The sequence below is a fragment of the Psammomys obesus genome, unplaced genomic scaffold (genome assembly GCF_907164565.1).
Source record: "Psammomys obesus unplaced genomic scaffold, mPsaObe1.curated_primary_1811, whole genome shotgun sequence".
NCBI classification, from domain to species: domain Eukaryota; kingdom Metazoa; phylum Chordata; class Mammalia; order Rodentia; family Muridae; genus Psammomys; species Psammomys obesus.
The window spans coordinates 18488429-18513214 of record NW_026596039.1 but is presented as its reverse complement, the minus strand read 5'-3'; the positions used below and the strand labels follow the sequence as shown (position 1 = coordinate 18513214).

At 41.2% G+C, this 24786-nt stretch overlaps 1 protein-coding gene and 1 pseudogene across 1 annotated transcript in view; both read right to left on the bottom strand.

Annotated features, from left to right (window-relative positions):
- Positions 1 to 3858: 3858 nt before the first annotated feature.
- The window catches only part of Ptpn9 (protein tyrosine phosphatase non-receptor type 9), a 77846-nt gene continuing 56918 nt past the window's right edge, over positions 3859 to 24786 (bottom strand). The window contains exons 8-13 of the mRNA XM_055622054.1: positions 22826 to 22919; positions 18833 to 18899; positions 9047 to 9125; positions 7903 to 8053; positions 5627 to 5834; positions 3859 to 4690 (exon numbers count right to left, since the gene is read on the bottom strand). Of these exons, the coding sequence (XP_055478029.1) occupies positions 4476 to 4690; positions 5627 to 5834; positions 7903 to 8053; positions 9047 to 9125; positions 18833 to 18899; positions 22826 to 22919 (814 nt within the window). The 3' untranslated portion in view covers positions 3859 to 4475. The remainder of the gene's footprint in view (positions 4691 to 5626; positions 5835 to 7902; positions 8054 to 9046; positions 9126 to 18832; positions 18900 to 22825; positions 22920 to 24786) is intronic.
- On the bottom strand, positions 16552 to 18544 carry LOC129687547 (NADH dehydrogenase [ubiquinone] 1 beta subcomplex subunit 6-like; annotated as a pseudogene).

Sequence of the window (24786 nt, the reverse complement as noted above, 5' to 3'; positions counted from 1 at the left end):
AGGCAGAAGTGTGCACAGGTCCACAATGTTCTTCGTTCCTTGAACACATTTCCCTAGTTATTCAATGCCTCCTGTGTGACAACCCTCCAATCTTGAACAGTTTGAGTTTCTCTTCCTTAGACTTCTTCAATACCCACTACCAAGCCAGGTGTGTGGCACACTGCTTTAATCCAGCACCTGGGAGGAGGCAGATGGCTCTAGGTTCCTGGCCAGCCTGGACTACCTAGAGAAACCCTGTCTCAGAACAAACAAAGCCCAAACCAAAACGCCCTACCACAGTAGGTTCCCACTAGCAAAAGCTACAAATATCCGTGTGTGGTGACAAGTCTGCTATAGTCCCAGGAACATAAAAAGTTCAGGCAATAGGATCACTTGAGCCCAAAAAGTTGAGACCAGGGTAAGTAATTTGGTGAGACTCAGTCTAAATATAACAGAAACAGTTGGACCTATCTGTGATCTCAGCACTCAGAAAGCTAAACCAGGAGGATTTTCATAATTTCTTAGAAAATAAAAATTAAAAGTTGAAAAAAAAAAAAAAAAAAAACTTAGACCAGGGGAGATAGCTCAATGGGTGAAGACACCAGCCGGCCTAGCAAACCTGACCACCTCAATTTGATCCCTGGACCCCATGTAAATACATCAGCATGAACCTGTAACCACAGCACTGCTTCAGGAGAGGTGGGAGGTAGAGAAAGAATAATAGCCTAGAAGCCGACTAGACACCTTGCCTGGAACATGCAGCATGGCAGAAAGAGAGAGAGAGCCTGCCTCAACAAGGTGGAAGGTGAGAACTGATTCCCACATGTGCACCATGGCAGGCAAGTACCCATGTACATACATGTACTAAATTATATTTTAAAAAATAAAAAATTTTAGCCAGGCAGTGCTGGTACATGCCTTTAATCCCAGTTTTTAATCCCCTTAGAAGATCTCTGTAAATTAGAGGCCAGCCTGGTCCACAGAGCAAGTTCAAGGACAGCCAGGCCTACATAGAGAAACCCTGTCTCAAAAAACAAACAAACTAATTAATTAATAAAAATAAAAGCCACATATTTAAACATGGTAAAGATAGCATTATGTGTAATAGCAGTTGGGGGGAAACTATTGAACCCATTTCTCTCAGTGTTTTAACTGAATATTCAGGAGAGATCTTTGGCTGTGTCCAGAATTGAAGACATGAGTTAAATAACCATTTGAAAGCCTGCATCATCTTGTATTCACTCCACCACCAAGTAGATAAACCCATGAATTTGCACCTAGGAATTAGTGCACAACTTTGAATTGAGCAATTTACAGGGCGAAAGTACAGTGTGTTTGAACAAATAACAGTTCTAAATCATCCCTTCCAGGCATTTTTAAATTAATGCTCTTTCCTGTATATTTCAGTAACCCTAAGTATTTATGTAATCCCTCTAATTTGAGATTTCAGCACAATCCCTCTGATTTCAAATTTTAGAGATTCTGTCTTAATTTGCTACCATTTTTTTTTTCTTTAGACAGAGGTGTCTCATTTAGCCCAGGCTGGGCTCCTACTATTGGTATAGCCAACATTGGCCTTGAATCCTGATCCTCCTGCCTCTTCCTTTCCAATACTGAAATCACAGTGAAGGTCCACCACATCTAGCAGTTTACTCTTTGGATACTGTAAAAACATCAAGAAAAATGGGCTGGCAGATAAGGAAACAGATCCTTAGGTTCTCTGGGATACAAGTCCAGGTCTTAGTGCATTAACATTCTGGTATTTCACTTATTTTCTATCAGTACCTATTTTTTCAAGTAGTTGTTAAGAGTAAGTGTGTGTGTTTGTATTTATAGAGTACTCTGAGTAGGACCTAGAATATAGTGAGTTTCCATTGCTATTACTGTTATTTACAAGACCCTAATATTTGCATACTGCAGGACATAGCTGCTCCAAAGGGGCAGGTTGTTGCTAGCTAACAGGTGGAAGGCATGTGATGTGAAGAGTGTCCCTATAAGGTCAATGCTTCTGATTCCGCTCTGACAGAAAGACTAGCAGAACACAGTTTGTGGGGTTTTTCTGGAAGCATGAACCCGCTGCTACTATGAAAACCTGAGGCTAGACTAAGAGATCCCCATTTAGGAGAATGTCACCAATTGTGTGAACATGCGCTCGGTCAGTTTACCCTAAGCTAGGTGAAGCAGCCTTTGGGAGACTGAGATAGAATTGCTATGAGTTCAAGGACAGCCTAGGCTACGTGATAAGATACTATCAAAAACAAAACACACACAAATAAAACAAGACCATGAACTGTCCTAGAATTTTAAAACCAATTATACTCTAGAAGGAGAACAACAACAAAAAAATCAACAGTCTCCAAAGACAAGCATCATTCCATTTCTGATACTGGCAGGGGCTACAGACTTTATAAACAGATCAGCTTGGGTTACAGTTTTAGAGCAAATCACTGTATTCCTCTGAACCTCACCTTTCTCTTTAAACAGAATTTGGGAAAGATGCCCAGTGTGGTAGCACATATCTGTAATCCCAACTGGGATTAATTACCCACTAGAGAAATAGGAGAAGGGCATATAGAAAGGACAGAGGAGAGTCACTAGAATTGTGACATTTCAATGATGTTATATAAGAGACAAATTCTTAACACTAAGCTTGTCACACGTCAAGCATTCAGTTGGTACTGGTACCTCTGTCCAAAGCTAAGGCCACAGCCTATAGACATGTCAGAACTAAGCCTCAGATATTGAAGCTTTGGATACCGCCACCTTCTGCCTCCCCATCTGTCCAGAACCAACTCCTGGATTTCCTTCTCACCTTCCCAACCCCAGACTGTGAAATTGATGAAGCTAAAAGGGTTTAATCATGTTGATATATTTATATGTAAATACAAAACTGTACCACTGTAAGATATTGAATATGAACATTACAATTATTTACTGAATCTGACTCAGTCCATTGATGTTAAATACAAAATGAAATGATTGTAAAAAATAAGAATATACACATTCAAAGATCTTATTACAGTATAAAATTATTGAGCTCTGACCAGCTGCCAACCTCATCTTCTAGAGTAAAGGAAGATTTAGGGGTTCCTGTGGGGTTTTGTGGAAACATAGACTATTGGAAACTCTTGATTTCATTCCTGGTGAATCAGACTGGAAAAAGGTAGGAACAAGTTGGATGGACAGGAGACCAGTGATTACAAGGAACCACTTTATCCAGCCAAGGGGACTGCATGCTTTATAAGGACACAGACCATCCAGTTTGAGGTCTAGGATCTGGCAGCATAGCAGGCAGGGAGAGCGGGACGTCTCTCTGGAGTTGCATAAAGAAAGGGATCTTACAACAACAACAACAACAAAAAAAAAAAAAAATGGGGGGAGTCCACTTTGTCCTTCTAGGAAGGGAGGAATTTCATAGTAGGTTCCTCTTGTTCACTCCAGGACTCTCCTTCTTTCCTTTTAAAACTTCGTACCGATTACTTTTGGCTCTGGCAGCTCTGTAAATTCATCTCTAGCCTTGGTCCCCAATGCTGGGGCAGTAAGACAGAGTCTGGAATCACAGTGGAGGTCTGTTCCCCAAATCAGCAAAGTAAACAGAGAATTTGTTAGAAGAAGGACAGCCATGCTAAACTGAACCAGTGTTACCATAAGTCAGTATTTTTGGCTCCAACAACATCGAGTCCAGCGGGAAAGATGTTATTAAGTAAGAGGGCCTGTGGCCCAGGAACAAAAAAAAAGTATGTGGTGTCTTTTATCACTCTGCTGTCTGACATCAGGAGCCATGACCTCCATCCCCGCCTACTTCAAAATAATCAACAGGGTCCAAGAAGCAAGGAATACTGAACTGCAACATGGAGGCCCAGAAACTTCTACAAAGAGTATCTGTGTGTATATGTATTTATAGAATATGACCATATTATCACATACAGTATATATTATGTACACACATACATATGGATCCATACACAGAAGTGTACATACGTACACGCACACATACAATGACAGAAAAGACTGGAATACACGCCCTATGTATAAACGTGCTTGGCACTCGGGACATTCTCTAGAATATGTAACTTGGTCAAGCTTTCTGGACAGGAAGATGAATGCTCACTAAACCTCCCTGCCAAATCCTAGCAAAGGGAAGGAGGAAACTTGTAGAAGAAGAATGGTGTTGGGAGGTGGGGGGAAGAGCAGGGTCCTTCCCCACTTACCTCAGGGACCCTGGCAAGAATCAATAGCCACAATTTGGTTTTAATAAGGCACAGTTCAATAGCAGGTGCTAGGAATTAAGAACACGTCGCTGCTGGCCCTTTCTAGTGGCACTTTCACCACATTTATCTAGCCAAGGGAAGGCTGCCTTGAGTGCACATGTGCGCTGGGAGACACGGGAAAGAAGTTGATCCATGGCTTCAGCGTAACTGATGGCCACCTATAGGCTCAGCGGTGTCCAGGGTAGTTAAGGAAGGCTGGCCAGCAGGTAGGAACACGTGGAACAGTTACTGACCCTCCATGGCCAACAGGCTGTGACCAGAGGGAACCATGCCTTCCTTCTCTGCAAACTCCAAAATGGCCTTGTAGCAAAAGTAGTACTGCTCAGGGGTCTGGATACTGAAGGCCCTCTGGGTCCTCATTCGTGACACCGTCTGGAACACATTAAGGGTGCCAAGCTCCTCCAGCTGTGCCAGGCAGATGTCCAATGAGCAGAAGGTACCTGAAGAAAGAAGGAAACGATCGAATGAGTGTACTTCTCCTCCTATCTTCTTCCTTTTATCAAATCACCATGCAAGACTGGAAGAATGAATTCAAAGGCAAAGGGCCTGACGGCAGGAGAAGGATCACAGGGTATGCTAATGGCCAGTGAAATGATAGTCTCCTGTCTCTCAGGACATACATGGGGCTAACAATAAGAATGAGCAGGTCAGTGACACAAAGGAACTTCCTGCCTCAATACCAGAAAGCACAACAGCACTTCCACACCCAATTTCCAGAGCCTGTAACTCTCCAGGGATCTAGCACAAATACATTTTTCCTGATTATTCTACCAAAGGGACTTCAGAACTAGTAAATCCAGCCGCTCATAGAGCACACATCCCATTAAGCCAAAACTGTTAACTAGTTCCATAATGAAGAACACAAAACAGGCAAGATGGCACAAGCTTATAATCCCATCATTGGGAGGTTAAAACAAGAGGATTTCTGTGAATTCCAGGTCAGACTGGAACTCACAGTAAGACTTGGTCTCAGAAAAACAAACAATAACAAAAAAGAAAGAGGAAGAAAAGGGAAGGGGAAAGGAGGGAAAAAAACAAGACGAGCATGGGGAGAAGAGCCTCCATGAGAGGGACAACTGATCTCTCTGGGGACCAGAATCATGGTGCTGGCAGAATTGACAAGGTCAAAAGAAGACCATGATGATGAACAGCCCAAAGAATTTGGTTTGTGAAGTATGTATTTTGACAAGTAGTATCCCCAGCATAAGAAATAAAAAAAAATAAGAAACCAAAGCATTAAGAGTGATTACCATAGCAGTTTGCCACCAAGAGACTCAGTGGGCTTTTTCTGTAGTCACAGACAAGCCCTAAGCATTTAGTCTCTCCTCTCCACCCCCACCACCTCTCGACATATCACAGTGTAAGAGGCACAGTACCTGTCCTGCCAATGCCTGCACTGCAATGTACCACAATGGGTGGCTCAGGGCACTGGCCTCTGGAGCGTGGTCCCAGGCTGCCAACGGCCATGCTCTGCTGGTTTCTGACCGCTCTCAGGAAGTCAATGAGGGAAGCTGCTGAGGAAGGGACACCATAATCTGGCCAGCTTAAGAACTGGAAGTGGGTCACCTGGCGTTTCTGCCGCTCCTTACATGAAAAAAGAAGCAACAGTTAATGCTGTTATTGCTGTCTACTCTGACTACCCTTGGCTTTTCCAGATTTTTAATACCTCAGCCTTCATACCAACAGGGATTCTGTCTTCTGCTCTCAACTTTCTTTACAAGTATTTCTCTACCTCAAGCCCCCAAAAAAGGACTAAATGTTCGGGAAGGCAGGGTACCATATCATAGTATCCACATGTCTTGTTTATTATTATTATTATTATTATTATTATTATTATTATCATCATCATCATCATCATCATCATCATCACATTGTTATTATTGCATATTATCGTTTTATTAAAAACAAAAAAAATTAGCCAGAGAGGTAGTCCCCAGGGAAGAGCCCCCCAACTAATTAATTGTCCAGTGCCAAACAGTCAGCTTTGAAAATATAATACAAGTAATTATATGGATTCAATGGGTTATATTTTAAAATACATATGTATATACAAACATGTATATGCATATAAAATAATTAATGAAAAAAGAGGCTATACATTTGAAGGAGTAGGGTTTTATGTTTTTGTTTTTAAAGATTTATTATGTATGCAGTATTCTGCCTGCATGTATGCCTGCAGCCAGAAGAGGGCACCAAATCTCATTATAGATGGTTATGAGCCATCATATGGTTGCTGGGAATTGAACTCAGAACCTCCGGAAGAGCAACAAGTGCTCTTACCTTCTGAGCCATCTCTGGAGCCCAAGCAGGGAGGGTTTAGAGGGAAGAAAGAAAAGGGAGAAATGCTGTAATTAAATTATAGTATATATATAAAAAAAATCTTGCTTACAAAAATTGTCAGCCAGGCACAGTGGCTGACATGCCTATAGTCCCAGCACTCAGGGAGGCAGAAGCAGGTAGATCGGAGTGAGTTCAAGGGCAACCAGGCCTACAACAGGCCTTATCCTGTCTTAGGGGAAAAAAAAATTGTCAGGCATGGTGGGGCAGACCTCTAAATCCCAGAATTCAGAGGCAGAGGCAGGCGGATGGATCTCTGTGAGTTTGAGCCCAGCCTGGTCTATCTATATAGCAAGCTCCAGGTCAGCCAAGGCTACACAGTGAGAGGCTATCTCAACATAGTCACTTACTGACTTTCTTCTTTTGTGAGCATGTACACGTCTATGTGTAAGAGTATGTGTGCATGTGTACACGTACAGCACACAGGAGGACATCGGGAGTCCTCCTCTAGCACATTCTGCCTGTTCCTTTGAGGCAGGGTCTCTCCCTGAACCTAGAGCTCATGTATCCTCAGCTAGGCTATAAGCCAGAAAGCTCAGGAATCCTCTTGCCTCTACCTCCATCATGGTTACAGGTATGAATGGAACTCCCAGCTGGATGCTTGGGGTGCTATGATCTGTACTCTCAGCCTCATGACTGAGGAACAAGTACTCTAACAGCTCCTTATTACAGTTTTCTGAGACAAATTCCATACTGTGTAGTCCAAATTTTTCAAATTTGTAATCCTGCCTCAGCCTCCTGAGTGGCAGATTAGTAAGCATGGCTTAGGGTCCAGATTCCCAATGGTGACATTTTTATTTCTTTTTAATGCCACTCTTGTATTGAGGTGATGACTATATTAGTTCTGAGTTGAACATCTTCTTCTGAAAGAGGGGGTTGTATGGGAGGTGTCTCTGTTTGGAACTTACTATGTAGAAAAGGCTGGCTTTGAACTAATGGAGATCCACTTGCCTTTGTCTCTGAAGTGCTGGGACTAAAGGTGGGCACTATATAACTGGCTTCTCAAAGTATCTTTACCTTGTTTCCAGAAAAAAAACAAAAGCACTAATTATTCACTAATTATTCCCTCTAGACATTTCCTTTTTTGTTGTTGTTGTTTTTTGTTTTTTATTTTATTGAGATGGACTCACTATGTAGCCCTGGATGGCCTGAAACTCACTACATAGGTCAGACTGACATTGAACTCACAGATATCCACCTGCCTCTTCTCACTGGGTGCTGAGATTAAAGGTGTGAATCACCACCGTCAAGGAGAATCTCTTTAAAGGAACTTCCCTAGTTTTAAGAAAGTGAGAAAATAGAAACCTTCATTTACCTCTGTGTTGTGAATTTCTAAAGTTGTTTTCTTATAATGGCTCATGTTCTCCACTCCTAGATTAGTCACCGTGAGGAAGCCAAAACGGATCCGAGAGTCTTTTTCTAAAGGCCAGTACTGGCCACATTTTCTCCTGCCGCCTTCCTCAAAGCTGGAGACATACAGAGCAAGTTAAGCCCTCGCTCTTCAATTAGCAGTAAGCTGCTTCCCACCACAAACTGCCGAGCTCCCGGGCAGCCATGCCGTCTGCACTGCACCTGAAGTAGACCACTGAGGCATGGCAGAGAAAGAAGGGAGTCTCTTCATTCTAAACATGTTTAAACGGCTAACGTTCTTACATGTGGCCCTTTAGCAGACATCGTGCATTCACTGTATTATCTGCTCTCCTTGATAGTTGGCTGTATTTCTCGCTTATCTGGGATACGAACAGTAGCAAAAACACAGTAGCCACTGCTCAGTTTCTTGTCCACTCAGGGCCCTTGGCTCACACAAAAATGGGAAAGACAACCCGTGGATGTGACTGAGGAGAGCCATACATTTCATGTCACCACTTTTTGGCTGCCCTCTGAGTACTTTGTGGTACTTCTAGCTACAGGTGGCTGCTAACAACGCCCTAAGGGAGCTGAGCAAACAACTTTCTTCCCCATCTGAAACAGGTTATAATTAAATGATGAAACTAAGAAAATAAGAAATTCCTTAAATTTGGGAGAATAGCCAAATTTCAAAAACAACCCTTTATTCAGAACTCCTGGCTTATGTCTCAACCTTTTCTTTCTTTCTTTCTTTCTTTCTTTCTTTCTTTCTTTCTTTCTTTTTTCTGTTTCCTTATAGTAGAAAAGCAATCAGAAGAAGCAGGGGATGAAAACCAAGGGAACTGGTAATTCAGCAGCCAGGAATACATCTTTCCTGTTGAGACAAGAGGCAGCTTAAAGGTGAGCTGCTTGTGTTTCCCACCACTTCCTTCAGTGCATGAGGCCAGAACCCCAGGATCAGCTTTAACTACCTCTGGGTCCCTAGAATTTCAGATTCACTATCTATGAGGCTAGCCCTGTCTCCACCATGATCTCGTATGTTAACTATATATGTGGTATGGCTTTCCAGCTTAGGGTCAGGGAAATGGATTAAAAAAAAAAGACTGACTCACCGGGTGGTCATGACAATCACCAAAACTTTTTGCTCCCAAACCATGAGCCAGAAGTCACGATAGGTATTCTCCAAAGGACCTGGCATGAAAGGAGAAGACAAAAAAACAGGGCCTTCAGAAGCAGGTCTGATTTAGACTCGCCTTCCAAGTAGTATCTCCAAAGCACAGATCTGAGTTCCCTGCTTCCTCCCCCTCCCCCCCTTTTTTTTGCTGTTACTATTTTTCAAGCTAGGGTCTCATATAGACTCAGACTCACTATATAGTCCAGCATGACCCTGAATTCCTGTTCCTCAGGCCTCCACCTCCCAAGTACTGCAACTACAAGTATTCATATGAGCCTTACTTGCCTCTGCCTATTCAGGGAGGTCCTCAGACCAACCATATCATCTCGGTATGGGTGAATATTAGAATCACAGAATGATAGTGCTGGGGAAATGGCTCAGCAGTTAAAAATTCAAACTGCTCTTGCAGAAGACTTAAATTCAGAAAACCTCAATTCTTGGAGCCTGACACGCCAGCTCCAATGCCCTCTACTGGTATCCACAGAAACCAGCATTCACATACACATACCCACACATAAACATATATATACACAATTAGAGTATTGGTTAAGACCACTTGCAAAAGACCCAGATTAAATTCTAAGCACCCCCGGGAGCTCAGAGCTTTTGTAACTCTAGTTGCAGAGGATGTGATCCTGTCTCTGGTCTCTGTGGGCACTGCACACCTGTAGTGCATAGACATCTACACAGACAAAACAGCTACACACATAAAATAAAAATAAATTCTTAAAGATAAATACAATGAATCTTTACCAAAAATAAAAGGAAAAACGTCCACGTGACATGTCTAAGTGAGTCATATGTAGGAAGCATTTTTAAGGACCCAGAGCAGGAGCCACAGCTTCAGCAGCCACATCTATGGTAACAGTGTCAACTGTATACTTTCCTGTCTGTTTCTACCTCACCTAGCTCTCGGCCTCATAATACAGTAACTATTAAGCCAGTGTCTTCCTACATCCCATGGTCTCAAATCACTTGGGATAAAGACGTAGTCTTCTTCAAAATTCATTTTATCTTTCAGCTCACTTTTGTATTTACATTCCCTCCTTCCCCTTTCCTTTTTTGAGACAGGATTTTACTGGATAGCTCAGGCAGGCCTCAAACTTGTGATCCTCTGCCTTGGCTGCCAGGATGCAGAGATACTGGCAAGTGGCACCACACTTTCTCAATTTTCTTCTCTTTTGTAGGACTTCTAGTATTCTTTGATAAGTTATCACCATTGCAATTCTTCTGTTAGGAAGAATGGAGTGGCATGCCATGGCGTACATGTGGATGTAAGAGGACCCTAACGCCAACAACTCGTACTTTAGGTCTGCTTTCTCCTTCTACCTTACATGGGTCCAGGAGATTGGACTCAAGTCCACTGTACAGCAAGCACCTTTACTGTGTGTGGGAGTCATCTCAGTATTTTTAAATCATTTACTCTTTAAAAAGTTGAAGTCACTGGGTGTGGTGGTGCATGCTTTTAATCCTAGGACTTGGGAGGCAGAGGCAGGTGGATCTGTGTGAGGGCCGAGTGAGTTCCAGAACAGCCAGGCTACACAGAGAAACCTGCCTCAAAACACAAAACAAAACAAACGAACAAAGTTGAAGTCAACTTTAACACGTGCATTCCCATCCTCTTCCAAATTTCTCAAGGAAATTATGGTAATTTTTTTTTTTTTTTTTTTACTCTTGGAGTGTTTTTACTTTTTTTTTTTTAGGTTAGAAAATTTTTTTTTCTTTTTTTTTATTTTTTAATTTTTTTATTAATTACACTTTATTCATTTTGTATCCCCCCATAAGTCCCTCCCTCCTCCCCTCCCGATCCCACCCGTGTTTTTACTTTTATCTTTTAACCCCTGGCCTGTCCCCTGTTCTTTACACTAAGTTTCACTGCCAGGAGGACTTTTATCATTTTTTTTTAGTCTAAGTTATTAATAACATTCAATATATTTTTCTCAATTTCTTTCTTTTTACAGTTTAGTACTAAAACAAAAAGCATCACAATACAGACAAACTGTTTCTCTGACTCTAATCCTTTGTATTATCTCTGTCAACTGTAATACTATTCCATTTTAATCCATATTTTCAGATTTATTTTCTTTTTATTTATGAGTATGTGTGTTTGTCTAAAGGAGTGCATGCCAAATATGTATGGGTGCCTCCAGAGGTCAGAAGAGGTTGTGAGATTCCCTGGGCCTAGAGTTACAAGCAGTCCCCAGATGGTTACTGGGAACTGAACTCTGGTGCTCTGGAGGAGCAACACATGCTGAGCCATCTCTCCAGCCCTCTATCTACTTCTAAGCATTGACCCTTCTTCCAGGCGCTTTCTGACCAAGACACTCAAAGGACTTCCTCTGCCCTAAGCTCTGGATGGCACAGCTGGTCCTAAATACTTCAACCACTTAAATTATAGTATCTGACATCAGACATTTAAGAAGATCCCCATTTCAGTAAATAGGATGTGAAGGATAAATGCCTTTTGTGAAATTGTCCTTTATAACTAGAACCTGAACAAAGATGAGCACTCTGCAAGGAGCTGTCTTTGTTAACAACTCCTCAAGGTAATTCGTTATGCCTTCCACTGTTTTTCCCCCTCCATTTTCAGAGAAGCAGGGTAAAATCATGGGTTATTTTGGACCCGTTAATTTGGAAAGCCATCTGGTTCCATTATTTCTGTGAAAGTCTTGTAGTAAGCACTAACATGCTGTGTGTGAAAGATTGAAAAAGAGTGTGTGCATATGAACAGCCACTCAACTGCGCATGTGACTCAGTATCATTCTTCAGCTGCTGTCTACCTTGTTTTGGGTTTAGTGTATTCGTGTTTGGTTTTGAGATAGGGTCTCTCACTAGGACTTGGACACTGGCTGGTAGGCTATGCTGGACAGCCCCTGAGCTCCAGGGATCCTCCTGCCTCTGCCTCCCCAGCACTGGGAGTGAGTGACACTAGCACCCACGCAGTGGCTCCCCCCATCCAGGTCCAGAGGCTCTGACACTGTCTTCTGGCATCCATGGTCACTGCTTACATACACTTACATACATGCAGGCAAAACACTCATACGTAGAAAAAATAAAATAAATCTTTAAAAACAAAAATAGAGACAAGAGGTAGGAGTGCCAGCCTAGTCTACAAAGCTAGACTCTATCTCATCAAAATCAGATAGATAGATAGACAGACAAACAGATAGAAAGCTAGAATAAAGGATGTTTTTTTTCAGAACTGGAGAGATGACTCAGTGGTTAAGAGCACTAGTTGTTCTTTCAGAGGATGCAGGTTCAGTTCCTGACCCCACACAGTGGATCACAAACCACTCCAATCCCAGAGGACCTCATGCCCTCTTCTGACTTCCTTAGGCAGTGCATATATATGAGACACAGATATAAATGCAGGCAAAATAGCTACATATAAAATAAAAATACAAAAAAATTTTAAATGATCTTATTTCAGGACAGGGAAGAAGAAAAGCTTAGCATGCCTAGAGCTCTGGCTTCAATTCCCAGATTCAAAAGTGTGAGAGAAGATCCTAATTTGGAGGGCATATTTTTTTTCTTCTAATTTTTTCTTTTGTGCCTTTAAGGAAGGTAAATCCCTCTCTCTACCTACCTTGAATTTTTGTATCTGGTTTATCAGATATTCTGTCAGCTGTCCCAGTTCTAACAATAGTTTTGTGTGTGTGTGTGTGTGTGTGTGTGTGTGTGTTTTGGTTTTGGTCTTTTGAGACAGGGTCCCATTATGTAGCATAAGCTGATCTTGAACTTATAATCCTTTGCCTTTGCCTCCAGCAAGTATTATCCTTAGCCATTGCTAATGGTTTGTATATGAAAAAGAAAGTATATGAGAGTAGGTATGGGTCATTTGCTTGTCCTATGTAAGGCCCTGGGTTTGAGCACCAAAACTGGGGGGGAGGGGATCTAATAATAAAGTATGTGAGAGGTACAAGTAGTAGCATTTGGATGAGGATAGGGGTTAGAGATGCAGAAAAGTGTTTTTATTGCCTTCTTGATATTCATATTAGAGTAATGTATATCTATTGTAATTTATTTAGAAAATGAAGATAAAGACAGGTGGTGGTGGTGCATGCCTTTAATCCCAGCACTTGGGATCTCTGTGAGTTCGAGGCCAGCCTGGTTTATAGAGCAAGTTCCAGGACAGCCAGGGCTACACAGAAAAACCCTGTCTAGAAAAAAACTAAAGGAAAGAAAATGAAGATAAAAATCATTTATTAACAATTAGATCCAGAGATAATGTTATCATCTTCCAGCATCTCTAAGACCGTTTCTATGTATACTTATAGATACAGCAAATAAAATAGTTAAAAGAATAAGCAGACCCCACCCCTACCCCGTATGATAGTAGATCTCTCCTATGTAGCTTTCCAAGACAAAAACTACAACTCCTGAGGCTCAAAAACTACAACTCTTGAGTTGTTGCAGAGATGCCGCAACAGCTTTAAGTGCTGGCTGCTCTTCCATAGTACCTGGGTTTGATTCGCAGCAACCATATGACGATTCACAACCATCTATAACTACAGTTTCAGGAGACCAAACATCTCATCTACCTTCCACTGGCACCAAACATGCAAATATCACAGAGATATATAAGCAAAATACTCATACACATAAAATAAATTGTTTTAAAGAATAGGTCTTACAGTTGCATTTGTTGGGTGTGTGAATTTTGAGTATACTGTAATTAAATGCATATTATGTTCTTGGATATTTATAGTTAAATATCTTTGTCAGTTTCTGCTTTCACAAAGAAGAAAGTCTAATGTCATAAGATGTTAGTGCAAGCTAGGCATGTCTATAATCCCAGTATGTGGAAGGAGGAGGAAGCAACATCAGGAATTCATCCTCAAATATATAGGAAGTTCTGGGCCAGCCTAGGTTACATAAAACCCTTCCAAAGCACAAAATTCAAAATAAAAAATGTAAGTGAACCTGGGTACAGTGGTTCATGCCTATAATCAGTACACTTGGGACCTGGGGCAGGAAGATCATTGTGAGGTTACAGGCTAGCCCTAGCGAGCTAGACTTGAAGCATTATTTCAAAACAAACAAGAAAAACACCAAGAAGAAGGATTGCGAAGGAGGGGGCTACAGCTGGGACACAAAGCAAATAAACTGTAATTAATATTAAAAAATTAAAAAATTATTAAAAAAAGGATTGCTTAGTTGGTAATGTGCTGAGTTTGATCCCCAACCCAACAACTTTCTATCCCCATTCCTCTCTACACTCATATGTGTAACACACTTAGCAAGTTCCAAACCAACAAGGTTCAGACAAGTAAACCCTGTCTGAAAAGACAAAGAAAGGGGCTGGGGTAAAAGTTCTTGCCACACAGCATGAAGACCTCAAATCAAATCCTAGAAATTCAGCTAAAAAGCCAGGCATGGTTGTACATGCTTTTAACCCCAGGAAGGCTCTCTAGAGCTTTCTGACCACCAACCTAGCTCAAGTTCAATGACAGACCCTATCTCAAAGGACTAAGGTAGAGAATGACAAAGCAGGACACTTGATGGTCTCCTCTAGATATAGTCACACACAAAAATAAACACACTCACACATGTGTATGTATGTGAGCACGTATCACACCATACACATACAAGTGGACTTCTATAGATAGAAAGTTAGTGGTTTACTTTGACACAGGCTTGTGAGAATTTTCTGAGCAGGACATGGTTTCAAATTCTGATGTTCAAGAATCACAGCTACATGATCAATTGAGCTTCGGTTTGCTATATAAACTAAACACATACACACACTAAAATAAAAAATTTTAAAACCTTCTTTACAGATTTACTTTAGTAATCAGAGATTATGCACCTGAAATAAAATACATATTCTTAACAAATAACTTATTAAAAATATTACTAGTATGCATGTATATGCATGTAAGAATTAGACCACTAGAGTCATGTATGGTAGCTCATGCATATAATCTCAGCAATTGGAAGGTAGAGGCAGAATGATCAGCAGTTCACAGTCACCTGCTATGACATGGTCTGGGAGCTTTGTATATGTTAACTGATTGCTCCCTGAGATACTTAATTGTTTGTGAGCAAACTGTCATGTACATCAAGCATTGCTATATAACCTTGCCTCCCTGTTTGACCAATAAAAGGCCTACATCTGGGCGGGGCAGAGAGAAGGTTTGAGGGCTTTGGGAGCAAAAGGATCATGGCAAAGAAACAGGTGCCAATGGAAGTAAGAAGGGAACCATGATGGGTTAGCATGGAATGGAGAAGGCAGATTGGCATGAATGGAGGAAAGCAGCCCAGATAAGAGAATAAGCAAGTATTCTGGGATTGTGGATGGGAAATAGCCCAGATAGGAATGACTGAAGCAGATGGCACGGGACGGAAGCTGGGAGATAAAAGTAGTTTAGAGGGTTAATATCTGCTTTGCCCCAGGTGAAATAAGGCTATTCTTTCTTTTTGGAAAGTAAGACGCTTTATTAGTTACTTTTGCAGGAAATAGATCAGTAAGTATAACACTTTAGGAACACAATTGTGCTATTATACAAGTCTTTTAGGGTTTTTTTATTAAATTATTTTTATATATTAATTACAGTTTATTCATTTTGTATCCTAGCTGTAGCCCCCTCGCTCCTTCCCTCCCAATCCCAACCTCCCTCCCTCATCTCCTCCCATGCCCCTCTCCAAGTCCACTGATAGGGGAGGTCCTCCTCTTCTATCTGACCCTAGCTTATCAGGTCTCATCAGGACTGATTGCATTGTCCTCCTCTGTGGCCTGGCAAGGCTGCTCCCACATCAGGGGGAGGTGATCAAAGAGCCAGCCCCTGAGTTCATGTCAGAGACAACCCCTGTTCCCCTTACTAAGACACCCACTTGGATACTGAGCTACCATGGACTACACCTGAGCAGGGGTTCTAGGTAACATCCATGCATGGTCCTTGGTTGGAGTATCGGTCTCAGAAAAGACCTCTGTGCCCAGATGTTTTGATTCTGTTGCTCTCCTTGTGGAGCTCCTGTCCCCTCCAGGTCTTTCATCTCTTCCTTCTTTCATAAGGTTTGGCTATGAGTCTCAGCATCTGCCTTGATAACCTGTTGGGTAGAGTCTTTCAGAGGTCCTCTGTAGTAGGCTCCTGTCCTGTTTCCTGTTTTCTCCTTCTTCCAATGTCCATCCCCGTTTTCTTTCTGAGTAAGGATTGATCCTCTTACCCAGGGTCCTCTTTATGCTTATCTTCTTTAGGTGTACAGATTTTAATATATATCCTATATTGTATATCTAATATCCACTTATACGTGAGTATATACCGTGTGTGTCTTTCTGCTTCTGGGATACCTCACTCAGGATGATCTTTTCTAGATCCCACCATTTGCCTCCAAATTTCATGATTTCCTTGTTTTCAATTGCTGAGTAGTATTCCATTGTAAATGTACCACAATTTTCTGTATCCATTCCTCAGTTGAAGGATATCTGGGTTGTTTCCAGGTTCTGGCTATTACGAATAAAAGTGCTATGTCTTTTAAGTTTTTAAGTGTTCTTCAATGATGCTGATCAGGAAAATCTCTCATTGGTAGAATTACTTCTCCATTCTCTAGAATTGTCTCACCTGAGAATATTCTGGACTTCGTTTCAACAATGTTTTGTAGTCATATGATACTTGACATAATAGTGACTAAACCACAGAGGTGTAAGTACATGGGAAACAGTGAGGAGACTGGACCAGTATGCCTTCAAGATCATGTTCTTCCTTGGGGTCCTGCAAGAAATTATTCCAGAATCGCTCCAGGGGCCACACCCTGTGCAGGGGCAGCATGGTTGCCGGGGCTCAGCTCTTGGTCCTTCAGTCACCGCCTCCTCAGCTCCTGCAGTTGCTGCAGCTTCTAATGGCATGTACCCCGACATGTTGCCACCGGCAAGCTCCTCCAAGAGTCAAGAGTCACAGGGCGTGCCTGCCTGAACCTGGGTCAGGTCACGCACCTGCACTCCCGCTCTACAGAGCGACCTTGAAGCGCCTGGGGACAACGCTGAACTAAGACTACTCTAAAATCTATCGGGTGTTTGTGTCTTTCACTGATTATAATAGCAGGTTAGATGATGCCGCCATAATAATGACAGGGCTAATAATAAACATTATCAGCCCATACTTTTAAATTATATATAACGGTCATCCTTTGCGCCGCAGCTAGTATGAGCCTAAGATGGATGAGAGCCCCCATGCGTGTTTACCTATATATGCACATGCAAATACAGTTATTTATTCATTCATCATTGGGTACCATTACAGTAGCACCCAATTGGATACTAACTTTAACTAACAGAACGTCTACAACTGTCTACAAACTAAGTAATTTGCCCTGAAGGCCACTTTCTCCTTATGCAGGATACATCATAAGCCCCAAATTACCTTTACTTCTTTCGTTAATAATCTAGAACAGTTCTCTTCCTTTTTTCTTTTTTTCATGACATTAATTTTAAAGAGTTTGAGCCATTTCCTTTTTTTCTTTTCAAGATAAGGTTACATCCAATTAACTATGCAGAACAGGCAGGCTTTGAACCTGGGATCCTCTAAGTCATGGAATTACAAGCATATATGTATCAACATGCCTAGCCTGAGCTAGTTTTCTTGTACTTGTGCTAAACAACCTGGATTTGACTGATTTGTTACTTATAACTAGATTCAGTTTTCTTTGATTATTATTACTATTTTCTTGAGATGTTAGTAATCAAACTCAAACCTTCTAGGTATGCACCCCCAGCCTGCATCTGATTTTTATTGTGCATGTGCATGACATGTATGTGAGTTCAAATACTGAGTTCTGATGCCCTACACTCAAGGATTACTATACTAAAACACAGTCCAAAAACTTGCTGGCAAGCCCTAACACTTTAGGTTTAAACCTTTAGTTTTTTCTTTGTAGTGACTTTCCATGCATGTCTGGAACTGAAACTCCAAACTTACCTGTCCTCTTCAACTATAAAGCTTTAAAAAAGACCAGGATTTTAGTGGCCATCACATATTTCCTTCAAGAGTCAGGCCATCTGAGTTGGGTGTAATAGCACCTTTAATCCCAGAATGGGCGAGGCAGACACAGGTGGATCTCTGAGTTCAAGGCCAACCTCATCTACAGAGCAAACTTCAGGACAGCCGGGGCTATATAGTAAAACACACACACACACACACAAAAATCATCTGGAGGCTAAAAAGATGACTCAACAGCTAAGAACATTTGCTGCCCAACCCTGAGGACTACAATTTGGATCTTAGTACCTACATAAAAGCTGGAGATAGGGGTTAGAGAGAGAGCTCAGTGGTGAAGCTCACTTACTGTCTTTCCCAAGGACCCAGGTCTGATTCCCAGAACCCATATGGCAGCTTACAATCACCTGTAACTCCAGATTCAGGAGATCTGACACCCTATTCTGGTCTCTGCATACAGCAGGCATGTACATAGTACACAAACTTACATGCAGACCAAACATTCGCATACATATAATTAATTAAATTTAAAAAATTGAATTGAGGAGCTGGAGAGATGGCTCAGTGGTTAGGAGCACTGGCTCCTTTTCCAGAGGCACTGAGTTCAATTCCCAGCAACAACATGGTGGCTCACAAACATCTGTTAACACGATCTGAAGCCCTCTTCTGGCATCAGGCATATATGCAGATAAGAGTACCCATAAATAAATAAACCTTTTAAAAGAGTCACCTAAAATAAGGAACCACATGCAGGTGGCACAAAATCAACATGTAAGGCTAAAACAGCTTACCTTGTGTACCAATATAAGCATTCTTCTGCTTGTAGCCATCCATGAAACTGGCATTGATGTAATCTGTCTAATAATAAAGGGAGACATTATTCAAGTGGATGCATGCACCATTTGGCTCACAAAATGATCTAACGCTGGCCTAAGTTCAGTCAAGGTGCGGATAGTCTCTTCCTGTAAAGCAGGAAATAAAAAAGTAACAGGGCCAAGTTAGGATGGTAGGGTGCACGGAAACCCTGCGTTTCTTTTATTGGCAATGAAAGAGAGTAAGGGAGGCAGAGGTGTGCTGAGAGGAAGAGTGTCTCTGTAGAGTGTCTCTGCGGGCACTTGTTCCACTACAGCAACTGCACTAGGATGTAAATGGATGGGTGGGTGGGTGGATAGACGGAAGGATGGATGGACATATAGATGGATATAATGGATATAATAATGACACTTTCATCATATCATATGCAAAAATTAAGTCCCACATACAGTCATATGTCTGTAATTCCAGGACTCCAGAGGCAGAGGCTAGAGGATAACTTCAAGTTCAAAGCCAGCCGAGTCTACAATGGTAAGTTCAAAGTGAGAGCCTCTCTTTAAAAATGAAAACTTATATGGGCTGGAGAGATGGCTCATTGGTTAAGAGCACTGTCTGCTCTTCCAAAGGCCATGAGTTCAATTCCCAGCAACCACATGGTGGCTCACAACCATCTATAATGTGAACTGATTCCTTCTTCTGGCAGATGTAAATGCAGATAAAATAAAGAAATCTTAAAAAAAAAAAAAAGCCTGTGATACCAACACCTGTCTTCATGAAACATTTAAAATAAATAAATAAATAAAATGAAAACTTATAAACAAAAACAAACATCTCAAAATAGAACAAAAACCCAATGAATGACGTTAAAATAATTAAGCTCTCAGAAGAAAGCAGGCTGAGAAAACCATAGTGGAAGAAGCCAGTTAGCAGCACTCCTCAACGGCTCTGCTTCAGTTCCTGCCTTGGCTCCTTTGATGATGGACTGTCACATAAAAGTAAAAGCCAAATAAACTCTTTACTCTTCAAATTGCATTTAAGTCAATCTCTTAAAAAAATATTTTTTTTATTTTACATATTTTACTTAGATGAGTAATCTATCTGCATGTACACCTGCATGACAGAAGAGAGCATCAGATCCCAGGATAGGTGGTTGTGAGCACCATGTGGTGGCTGGGAATTGAACTCAGGATCTCTAGAAGAATACACAGTGCTCCTAAACTCTAAGCCATCTTTCAAACCCCTTAAACTAGTGTTTATCATAGCAACAGAAGAGAAGAACATACTAATATATACCTGAAACTAAAAAAAGAGACATAATTGGCAAAACCTAAGCCTAGGCTGAGGGTATGACTAGTGATGAGAGTGCTTGCCTAGTATGCATGAAGCCCTGGGTCCAATCCTCAGCATCAAAAACAAACAAACAAAAGAGGGGATACGATGGTGTATACATGTAATCCTAGCACGTGGGCAGTAGAGGCAGGAGGATCAGAGTTCAAGGTGATCTGGACTACAGAGAAAGTATGAGGTAGTCTGGCCTACATGAGACCCTGTCAATAAACAATTAAGTCAATAATCAAAGCTCGTGTTGTGGTAAATGCTTCCAAACCAAAAAGTCTGGAAAGTAAGATAGGAAGCTAGCCTGGCTATATGAAAACATCCTACTTCAAAAGGGAAAAGTCAAGGGCAGGCACAAAAATTCCCATTTACTGTGAAGACAGCCTCTGGCATTATTTGGAACAAGTCAGGCAACGATCTTCAGGCTAACTACAGAATGATTACACTGTTACACTGGGATTTACACATTCACAAATATTTGTGAATACAGTCATTCACAAATATATTCCCAATATCTGCATATACACTAGGCACTAACCTTCAGATTTATTATAGGATGAAGATAATAATTTTTGTACACTGGGATTCACTCACAAATATTTCTTAAAACCTACCAGGCACTGATCTACACACTGGTGACAGAGCACTCAACAAAACAGATTAAAAAAACAAAAACAAAATGGTTATTTTTTGACTCAAGAGACCCAACTCAATCATCAACGCTCCATTCCTGAAGATAATGTAGTGGGACAATTTTGGCAGCACTATGAGTGAGCAGCTTAGCTATCTGCCATGAAAGAATAAGAAGAAAACTCTGCAAGCATCCTGGGCAGGACTATGAATGCCTAAAAGAGAAGGGTCAAGAGAGTGTGAAACCATGATCCACAATTTTTCTCAAAATTATCCTCAAGCAAAATAAGAGATAGTATATCAAGCATTTACAATGCAAGTCATGTTACACAGAGCTCTTAGTTCCCTTTACTTTGAAGGAGGAACTAGAATGAATACTCATTTGTGGGGAGGGAGGAGTCGTTTGCTTGATTATACCCCATTTATTATTAGTGTGTGCAGATGTGTTTGTGCACACACACATCTGCACACACTTTGTGCCACGCCACATACACGAAGATTAGAAGACAACTCAAGGGAAGTCATTTTTCTCCCTCGACCAGTTGTTCTGGGCATTGAACTGAGGTGGTCAGGCGTGGCAGCAAATGCCTTGACCTACTGAGCCATCTAAGCAGCCCAGGGTTTGGTTGATTTTATGCTACAGTTTATTGTTCTTGAGAGGCTCTTGCTGTGTAGCCCAGGTTGGCTGCAAACTCTTTCTTTAATCCAGGCTAGTACAGAACTTGCCCACTCTCCTAACTTAGCCTCCCAAGTGCACACCGATGCTGTATGTTTACAATTGCAGAAGTTAACAGAAAAAAATGGTGGTCAGATTAAAAAAAAAAAAAATAGGGTTAGCAAGATAGCTCAGCAGATAAAGACCCTTGACCTCAAAATTGATCACCTGAATTTGATCCCAAGAACCCACCTACTAGGAAAGAAACAATTCCTGAAAGTTGTCCTCTGACCCTCATGTGTGCGCACACATACAAACACACACACATAACTAAATAAATGGACAAAAAAATTAGCCGCACATAGTGGCACATGCCTTAATTGCCATCACTCTGGAGAGACAGAGGCAGACAGACCTCTGTACATTCAAGACCAGTCTGGTTTACACAGCAAGTTTCAAGACAGCTAAAACTACATAGTAAGATCCATCTCAAAGAAACAAAAACAAAAGCTGTAATTGGGCTGTCACGACAGCGCATCGGGTAACAGCACTTGCCACAAAATCTTAGGAGGAATTCAGCCCCAGGGTCCAAATGGTGAGGAAAAAAGTTGTCCTCTGACCTCCTCATAGGCACTGTGGCACAAGTTAACCATGTGCATATACACAAACTATAAATAACAGCCAGACGTGATGGTATACGCCATCTTGTTGTTGTTGAGACAGGGTCTCTCTACAGAGCCTTGGCTGTCCTGGAACTCACTATACAGATCAAGCTGGTCTGTTGTTGAGACAAGGTCTCTTTACAGAGCCTTGGCTGTCCTGGAACTCACTATACAGATCAAGCTGGTCTGAAACTCAGAGATCTGCCTGCCTCTGCCTCCCAGCTGCCATTAAAGGTGTGTGTCACCATATCAGCTGATGGCATATACTTTTAATGCCAGCACACAGGAGGCAAAGACAGGCTCTTTGAGCTGAAGGTCAACCTGGTCTATATCACAAGTTCCAGGCCAGGCAAGACTATACAGTGAGAACCTATGTTAACATAAATAAAAGGGGTGGGGGGAGGGAAGAACTCATAAAATACCAGACTGTCAGCATTCACAAAAAAATAAATAAAATAAATTTTAAAAACTTGACTTATTCTCTCAGTATGGTAACATGGGCATGTAAAGACTATCTCCAGCCATAGACTACTACATAACTCAAATTTCACGTCTCTGGTTTTGGAGTCCATTTCAAGCTCCTGCAACACAATACTAAGCCTCACCTTGAACGAGAATTATTTTCCACAGTGCTGAGAAAAATAAAAAGAAAAGAAAAAAGGAAAAAAAAAAGGCATTTATCTATCTACCTGCGTGTGGCCACTTCGTTTTGTCAGTTTCACTCTTGTTTGGTCCAGGCAGGGTACATCTCCATATCTGTTTTTCTCTAGGTTTCCTGGAGACCTGAAGAAAATAAGATGCAAGTTAAAATAAGGTGAAGTATGAGGATCAGGACTCTGAGGTCACTCTTAGCTGCATGCAGAACTTCAGGACAACCAGGACTACACAACAAATGAAAAAGGAGGGTTTAACATCAGTAGAAGAGTGCTTGTTGGCTGGACAAGTTGGCGCATACCTGTGATCTCAGCACCCAGGGAGGCAGAGGCAGGCAAATCTCTGTGAGTTCCAGGCCAGGCTGATCACAAAGGAAGTCCAGGAAAGCCAAGGCTACACAGAGAAAGCCTGTCTCAAAAAACAAACAAGTAAACAAACAAACAAACAAACAAAAAAGCAAGAAAAAGAGGAAGAGTATGTGCATATCCTCAACGCTCATTACTTTTGCTTTGTAGTATTTGGCTCTGAAAAAAATTATTTAGATATATCATTGATTAAAAACTAAAAGCTTAACAAGACCATCCACATGTAATACTGTCCTATATTGCTGAAGGGCTAGGAATGTAGTTATCTTGGAATAGCACTTGCTTAGCATGCACAAAACACTGAATAAGCTGGGTGTGGTAGTAGATGCCTTAAGGCAGCACTTAGGTGGGAGAGCCAGGAGGATCAGAAATTCGATGTCAAACTTAATTACATCCAGAGTTTTAATACTCAAAGGAGTATTCTATACTTTATGTAAAGACATATGTATACATAATGGTATAAACAAAAATTGGCTGGAAACATAGGAGCTATTTGAGAGGCTGCTTGTTAAGAAGAGAGAACTGAGTGTGAGGGTTGGGAACAATTTCAGTTTCATAATGAATTCTTTCATATAATAAAAAGACAAACATTACAAAAAAGTAACAAGTATCAGTTCTGATCACAGCAAATGGAGGTTTTTCATACTGTGTACTTTTCCACATATATTTTTTAACTGCATCTTTTTATTTAAATTTTCATTTATTTACTTGGTGTTAGGGGGTACATGCAGAGATCAGAGAAAAAGAAAATGCATAAGTTAGTTCTCTCCTTTTACTAAATGGGTTCTAAGGATCAAAATCAGGTCCCTGAGTTTGACTAGTGCATTTATTCACAGAACCATCTTACCGGCCCCTTTATTAGTGTTTGTTTTTTTAGTTTTGTTTTGAGACAGGCTCTCATACAATATAGCCTAGGTTGGCCTCTAACTCTTGGCAATTCTCCTGCAGCCTCCCAAGTATTGGGATTATATTTTGAACCATTGGCTCTTTTCTACATCTTAAAAACTCTCCTTTGGGACTGGAAAGACAGCTTTGTAGTTAAGAATACTTAGAACTGCCTGTTATTCCAGTTCTAAGAGGATCTTCTACCCCTCTGACATCTGCAAGTACCTGTACACATACAGACACAGAGACACAGATATATTCACACACACACACACAAAAAAAAATCTAAAAATAAAACTAAGCAAAACTTCCCCTCATCCCATGCAAACACGTACAGTTGATTTTTTTTAAACAAAGTTACAAATATAATTCAAAGTGACAATTCCCCTATTCGTCAAATTAATCTAGAAGTAACTGTATCCAGTGGCCAAATAAATCAAACAAATATTTATCTAAACTTTGCAATTTCTACAAAACATAATTCAAACTGGACCATAGACTAAAACTGAAATCACAAAACTCTGAGGGGGAAAGTATCCAAAGAAGAACTGCCCGATTATAAGGTATGATCTTAGTTTTGGGCCTGATGGTTCCGTGGACAAGCCTGACAACCTGGGTACAATACCAGGAACTCAGGTCAAGGTGGAAGGAGAGAACGCCACGAAGGTGCGCTCTGGCCCACATCACATACACACGTCATCAAACACGGGGCAAGGGGAGGGGGTGGTTGTTTGTTTGTTCTCTTT